At 37.7% G+C, this 7,173-nt stretch overlaps 1 protein-coding gene across 1 annotated transcript; it reads left to right on the top strand.

Annotated features, from left to right (window-relative positions):
• Positions 1-315: 315 nt before the first annotated feature.
• On the top strand, positions 316-6,762 carry LOC101167371 (tetraspanin-36). The gene is made up of 7 exons (XM_011478997.3): positions 316-487; positions 3,869-4,060; positions 4,225-4,299; positions 4,401-4,499; positions 5,264-5,413; positions 5,508-5,591; positions 5,953-6,762. The coding sequence occupies exons 1-7, from the start codon at positions 428-430 to the stop codon at positions 6,031-6,033; spliced, it is 741 nt and encodes a 246-aa protein (XP_011477299.1). The 5' UTR covers positions 316-427; the 3' UTR covers positions 6,034-6,762.
• The last annotated feature ends 411 nt before the right edge of the window (positions 6,763-7,173 follow it).

Genomic DNA, 7,173 nt, shown 5'->3' with positions numbered 1-7,173 from the left:
TCCCTCAAAAGATTGATCAAATCAATTTCGCAATTCATCATCAGCTAATCTTGCTTTTCTAAAATTAAATTAAGACCTCTCAGAAAAAGTCACTCTGAATCAATAAAACTGAGAATCTTTTAACAATCCAATTAAATAAAAAAGAAAAGAAGATAAAGGGAATTAAAAAGGGATTTCATTTTAAGTATTTATTTAAAAAATAATATATAAGTTTTTATTTTCCTCATGGTTCTCTTGTGAGGCCTTCCTCCTATCAGCAGAGGGCTGCTCTTTTTTCCCTTCAAACCATGTGACCATGTGACATCACACTCATACCTACACACAGCAGCTCAGACAGAGTGTGAGCCAAACTTGTGACTGAGGCTCAGATCCTGTATAAAGTGAACGGCGTGCTCTTCCTCCTACCTCTTTATCTCTGCCTAGCAACATGGATTGCGGGGTCGCCACGTCCAAGACCATCCTCCTCTTCCTCAGCTTGGTGTTTTGCGTAAGTTTGTTACTTTTTTTTTATAAAAAGATAAAAATGAATGTAAAAAAAAGTAGTCCACCTGCAGTGGTTGCTGCTGCGCAACAGGCGCTCCTCCACCCCTTCATTTGCTTTCTGTTGCTGTTTAAACCAAAAGAACACCTGCAATTTGAGGAAGAGCTTCTTCTAACCAAATGAGAGGCAGAAATATTAGTTTAAATTGTTGAATGGGCTTCTAACTTCTCCTTTGCTGTGGTTCTCTAAAACATGATGGGAACTTTGGCCTAAAATCTCATCTTGAACTTTAACTCTCCCTGTGTCTGATCAGAGGTCACACTTACAGTAAACCCAGATTGAAGTTTGTACTGTTTTGGATCTTTTCTTTTTTCACTGGTTTGTTTCTGCTTGTCAGCAGCTGATATCTGTGTAATTTGATTTTGTGTGGTAAAAGCAGTCCATCTATGTGTCTGTTTGGAGATCTGCCTGTTGTTTACCATATCTCCATTACTCGCTTCCGTATTTTTTTTCCTTTACTTTGGCAGTTTAGTGTTTTAAAGTCACTTAACGCTGCCTTTAAATCATGTTTTCCTGCCTTTAGGCATCAGTAATTCTGCTCAAACAGCCACAAACACAGTGATTTTTTTGTTTTGTTTTTGGAAGCTAGGTCAGTGTTCAGTTGAGTCTTGTAAATGTGCTGGCTAAATAGGGTGTCATGGCTGCTCCTAAGCTAGAAGTTTACAATCAAAACACGAGTGCCTGTCTCTATTTTTCAAAAAATATGTATATTGTTTTCTCAACTAGTTTAGTTTTTGTTTAAATATTTGTTAAAGTAGGAATATATCTAAAGAAATACCCACAATTTGAAATATAAAGACATTATTTTTGTAAATCGCTCAGCTTTATGCTCCAATGAAAATGTATTGAGAAGCATACTTATATGAAGCTAAAAGGTGAAGATTAAAGGCCTAAATTTCATTCCACTAGCGTTAGGGCATACTAGATACCAACGCTTTTTTTTTTTTGTGTGTCAAACAACATTTTTATCTAAAATCTCTCACGAAGCAAAGAATCTCAGCCTCTGTGGTTTTCCCACATTCCAGGATTTCGGTATATGTTGTGTAAGCCTCTTTGTGCTGCTTTTAAGGCACAAGATCAGATTTTTTGAAGAGATTAGGGGGTGAGCAGTGGAGGAGGTGTGGAAGAACAACCCCACAGGGATCCCGTGACTGTGGAGTGATTAGAGAAGTGAGTCATGAGGCTCAACTGATGGATGAATTGTAAAAAAGTCACATCTTCACACACAAAACCCAGTAAGAAAGAATGTGAATTGTTACCAGGTTTGTAGAACTTAAAACAACATTAATGTCCAGCAACAAGTTGGGCACATTTTTTTTACTTCACAAAGTGTGTAAATTTTATGATTTTAGCATTTTAACTTCACTTTAAACGTCAGTTTTTATATTTGAACTCTTAAAATGTCATAGAAAAACAAAAAGGGTTCAGTTAGAAGGCTAGTTTGTTTTTCTTTATTTCTCTATTTCATTACTTTCAAATCCCATTTTTTTATAGAACTAAAGGAAGTTTTTTCTGATAAAGAGTTAAACGCCTCACTACCACTGTTTTCTCAACAGTCTTTCCTGTTTCCAGGAGTTTAGGCAACACATTCTTGGCCTTGTGAAGAAAATATAAAATGAACAGTAATCACAAACCAGTCATTTTTACAGTTAACATCTTACAAATAGTTGACTCATATGCATGCAGTCTCATGACTGGTGATGTAGACACCATAGAAGTCCTCCATAAAGTCTGGAGTAATCTCTCTAATTTCCCAGCCTGGGGTGATCACATGGGATACCTAGATAACACGGAAAGAGCTTTGGCCGTCATTAAATGAGGGTTTAACACTGGCTTTTGTTTTGTCTTTTTTTCACTGACATGTAACTTCCACTTTCGGCTTCTCCCATTAGGGGTCGCCACAGCGAACGAGTCGCATGGTAAATTTGGCAATGTTTTACGCCGGATGCCCTTCCTGACGCAACCTTCTCAAACCGGGCTTGGAACCGGCAGAGGTAGAGAAGGGAACAGGGAGCAGCCCGGAGTCGAACCTGGGTTTCACGGACGGAAGGCGCCGCAAACCAGCACGAGCTAAACTGGCTCCCCCTTTTTTTTTTTTTTTTTTTTTTTTTTTTTTTTTTTTTTTTCACTGACATGTAACAGTAGGATATTCTAATTACAGGCAACGAAGGTGTATTCGAATTAAATTAGTATGTACAACTGTGAATGTAAGAAAATACGATTTCAGGTCTTTCGTTGGCTTTTCTGAGTCTTCCATTGTCTCATTTAGCTTTTATTGCTTCTGCGTTGTGCCTTTAAAGTCCAGAGTCCGCATCGGAGTGAGGATTATTGTCCTTTACAACTGATCCCGCCCCTGACCTGCTTTTTTTTCTCTTTTATAGTGTGGAACAGGTTTACACAATATTTACTTTTCTGCACAGACACTAAACACATTTCAGATTTCAATTTATGATTTACTGCCCCAAACAGTAAGAAAGTCCTTTAGTCAAATAAGGGAAAGTTGTTGAATATCCTGCGGACTTTGCATTGATAGGTTTAGAGACTTTCTTGCAAATGAATCGTGTAAATACGATTCAATGGCACTGTGACATTTCTTCTAGTTTTTTATTATATTGAGATTAGAAAGTGCCCCACTCCCTCCATTTTTGATAATTCCCATGCTTGCTTAAAAACCCACTCTGATGAAAATCGTTTTTTGATGTTCTTGTGGCATTTTTTTTTTACGATCGAGTTCAAGGATCAAGAAAATTGAGCTTAAAATTGCTTTTCTGCATATTTGTTTATTCAAATCGTCGTGAATCAGGAGCAGACGAAAAAGTTGCATTGGGAAAAAAAGCTTGTAAGTTTGACGTAAAAACTACAATTGTCCAACCAAAAGCTCCCTTCTTCATTCTGATGCCTCCACTTGCAGACAAATAGATCCACGTACGTCTTACTTACTCTGTGCCCACAACTCTGAGATGGGTTTCTGAAGAATTCCTGCCGCTCTGCAGAAACTATGTCCTGGAAAATGACACAGGTGTTTAGATTTTGGCTAAAATTGGCACAGATATAAAATAAATCAAAATATGAAGGGATTGATACTTGAAATGGCTCACTTGGCATAGTCTGAAACAAATCAGAGCAGGGAAATCTTTTTAACCTTTTTCTTCTCTGTGTCCATGGAAGTGCAAATATCAAATATTTAAATGTAAAGACAAGTAATGAGCTCAACCAACCTAAACTCTTGACCGTTTATCATTTGTTGGAAGAGTTTTTTTTTTTGTTTGTTTTTTTTTGTATTGGATTGTCGTGGCGTCACCAAGCTGGCTCTCTTCTTCTCTGCAGACCGCCGGCGGTGTGTTGGCTTGGGTTGGAGCCCGGGTCATTCAGAGCTATGACACCTTTGAAGGCCTCATTCAGGACAAGCAGATACTGATCCCAGCAGTCGCCATCATCTGCATAAGCGTGGTGATGTTGATCTTTGGTCTGGTGGGATGCTGTTCCACACTTCGTGAGTCCAAATTTGGCCTCACTTTGGTAAGCATCTGTGTTTGTAACAGAAAAAGTTCTGGTTAAGCTGTGGAGTAAAAACATAAAAAAGGACAATGTTTGATCATCTGTGTCAGATTTTTTAAAATCTGACTTTTACTAGATTTGCTTCTGTTTTCTAATCCAATCCGATCTCTCCTTTCCCTCTGTAGTTCTTCATTATTATCATGGTGATCTTTGCAGCAGAAGTGGCTGCTTTGGTACTTACCTTCATCTATCATGGCAAGGTAAATATGTTCTTTTAGAAAAAAAAAAGTTTTCAGGTTTGAATTGTTATTTTTACAAATACGAAATCATGTGAAATTAAAACGATACCTTTGGTCTGCAGATAAATCAAAACCTGGAGCATTCCATGAATGATACCTTCTCAAAGTACACTGGAGAGGAAGATGCTGCGACCAAAGCTGTGGATTTACTGCAGAAACAGGTTTTGTGTCATGTTCTGATGTTCTGTAATAGAGCTGCCATTTTATTTGGTTCTACTTTCGCACTCGTCGACCTCTTCTGTTTTGCTTGTTTTCATGCTTTCACCTGCCTGGTTGCATTTCCTTCACTCGAAGTTTCAATCTCAAACGGCTAAAACCGCATTCCATGAACCTGATCTCTGTTTAAGCAAACAGTGACTCGATGGTTGGAAAAAGCTCATAAAAAATCTTAAAGGATTAAATAATATTTAACTGGAAATGACTAATTTTGCCAACTCTGATTGAAGATTATATTTTTATTTCCTGTTAACGTTCACCCATTGCTGGGTGGGCGTCAATATACAGAACTTACTGTGTTTTTATTGCGTTTCAGGTCTAGTTTGGGGCATTTTCTTTACCCTTTTGAATTTTCCAGTATGTTAAAAAAATATTGACTGTTATGTTTTGCTCTTTCCGCATGGGAATCACAATGTCCTTTTTCTTATCAGTCAGCAGTAAATGAAATGCTGATCCAAAGTGTTTTGTGTGACTGAATTAATAATCTTCAAAACAGTTAGACCTTTTTAAAGTCACTTTTATTTGTTTCTCCTCACAAAATTAATAAACCTTTCCTATTCTTATTAAAAGTAAAGAATAGTTCATTTTGGTCTAGAAAATAAGGTTTTATTTTTCTTTTGAACCCTTGCAACAGAAGCACAGCTTTTGAGGACAGCTGTCTTCTTCCTGTAAGGCGAACTGACTTTATTTTATTATCTTATCTGTGCAGCTTCAGTGTTGTGGTGTCCTGAACTACACCAGCTGGACCAGCACCACCTGGTTTGCCAGCCACAACAACAGTGTGCCCATATCCTGCTGCAGGTCAAATGTGTCACAGTGCACTGGCAGACTGGATCAACCAAATCTCATTTACACCGAGGTAAACCCCACTGCTGCTGTTTTTACCACAGGGCTGCTCATTGTTGTTCTATCTAAAAAAAACTCTTGTGGACTTTCAACTGTTTGTGTTATAGGGTTGTGAGGTCAAACTGGAGCGCTTCCTTCAGGATGCTTTGACTTATGCCATGCTGGTGGTTCTTGGTTTTGCTATTATAAAGGTAAACTACACCCTAAATAATATGACTTGCTAAGCATTACTGAAAAGTCAACTTTTTTGTTAAGAATTGGTTTTGCTGTGGAGTTGACTCCTGTTGCATCAGATTTCTGTTCACGTCTGCCGCTGGACCGGAAAAACCGGGTCACCCCTTGACCGCTACATGTTTACAAACTTTGCTGATTCAATTATGTTTTTAGAAGAAGCCTCAACTCAGAAATGAAGTCACACAGCAGGAAAACATTCAAATGGGATTTTCTCCTGCTCATTTCTTAATTATCGTCTCACAACTCACAATTACATTATTGAAAAGTGGCATTTCTGAAAGCACACTGTAATTTTGTTTTTTTTTCTTCCTTTTGCAGTTCTTTGGGATGCTGAGTGTGTGTGTGATCACCTGTAAAAGCAAAAGCCGGAGGAACGGCTACCAACCCCTGTACGCCTAAAACCTATTCTGCAAAAAACATCCATATTCCGCTTTCTCAGTATTGAACAGAAACACTGATTAATTAGGGAAATGTTGCCTTTATGTAAACCAGATTGTATCTGAGCTGGCTTCCATCTGTACCTTGGTGGGGATTTTTTTTTCAAATGCGAACATTACTTCCTTTTTTAAGAGGTTGAATTTCCTTTCCTTGAGATTTATCAGTCTCTTTTGGTGCAGCAAAGCAGCCCCGTTTAGTGATGCGCGTAAAATGAAAGTATGTAACATTCTGAAGGTGATCCGGCATTTTGTTTCTACTTAATCCTTGGGAAATTGTCCTGACATAAAAGCAAAATAATTTATTTCGACATTTATTATAATTTTCTGCTGCACCGTGAAGACATTCTTTAGACTTTGACTGTACTTTATTGAATGACCTCAGACTGTGATGCCTTAATTTGGCTTGCAAAGCTTATAGCTGAACACACACGTCATTTTATGGTCAGTTAACTGTATTATGTGAGGTTCTACTTTTAGTTTGCTGCTTTGTCGTGTTTATCATAAATTAAAATAACTTGGTTATCTCACTATTATATCTGTGTTTAACATGACTTTTTTTTTTTGTTGCTTTTCTTCAACCGGATGACTTTCCCGAAGGTGTAACACGCTCTGTGTCTTGTATATTATGTGTGGCATTTTTAAAAGTGTGGAGAAGAACACGTTGGTTATAAAATACATTCCCCGACTTTCATTTTTGAAGGGCAGGTTCCTGGTCCACAGTGTACAGTGTGTTGTCAAACATGACCCATATGGTTATCTGTCACCTGACTCTGCTGACAAAGAGGCCTCCTAGTGTGACTCATACAGCTGATACGACTACTTATCTATTGAACTCTTTCAATGTTCAAAAAGATACTAAAATAAAAGTTAATGTAGGTGTAATCATGCGTCAAAACTCCAAGAAAGCATAAGTCATCTGCTTGTAGCATTCTAAATGCAAGTTTAAGGGTTTTTTGTTTAATTTATGATGATTTGTAACAGTTTTTTCCTCAGATTTTTAGAGAAGCTGTCAAAAATGTAGGCTTGTGTTTAGGTTTGTGGCTGTTTTCTTTTATTGTTGGCAAGTTGTTTTGTTTTTATGCAGTAACAAAGATAATCCACA

Source organism: Oryzias latipes, chromosome 9 (genome assembly GCF_002234675.1).
Source record: "Oryzias latipes chromosome 9, ASM223467v1".
Classification (NCBI taxonomy): Eukaryota; Metazoa; Chordata; class Actinopteri; order Beloniformes; family Adrianichthyidae; genus Oryzias; species Oryzias latipes.
The sequence above is the reverse complement of the archived record's forward strand: the minus strand, read 5'-3'. Positions and strand labels throughout refer to the sequence as shown.

What these genes read in the sequence shown, in the direction of transcription:
- LOC101167371 (XM_011478997.3), top strand. Translation starts at nt 428, where the DNA reads ATGGATTGCGGGGTCGCCACGTCCAAGACCATCCTCCTCTTCCTCAGC. An exon ending in TCCTCAGCTTGGTGTTTTGC is followed by an intron (nt 488 to 3,868) that starts GTAAGTTTGTTA and finishes TCTTCTCTGCAG; the next exon opens with ACCGCCGGCGGTGTGTTGGC. An exon ending in CCTTCATCTATCATGGCAAG is followed by an intron (nt 4,300 to 4,400) that starts GTAAATATGTTC and finishes TTTGGTCTGCAG; the next exon opens with ATAAATCAAAACCTGGAGCA.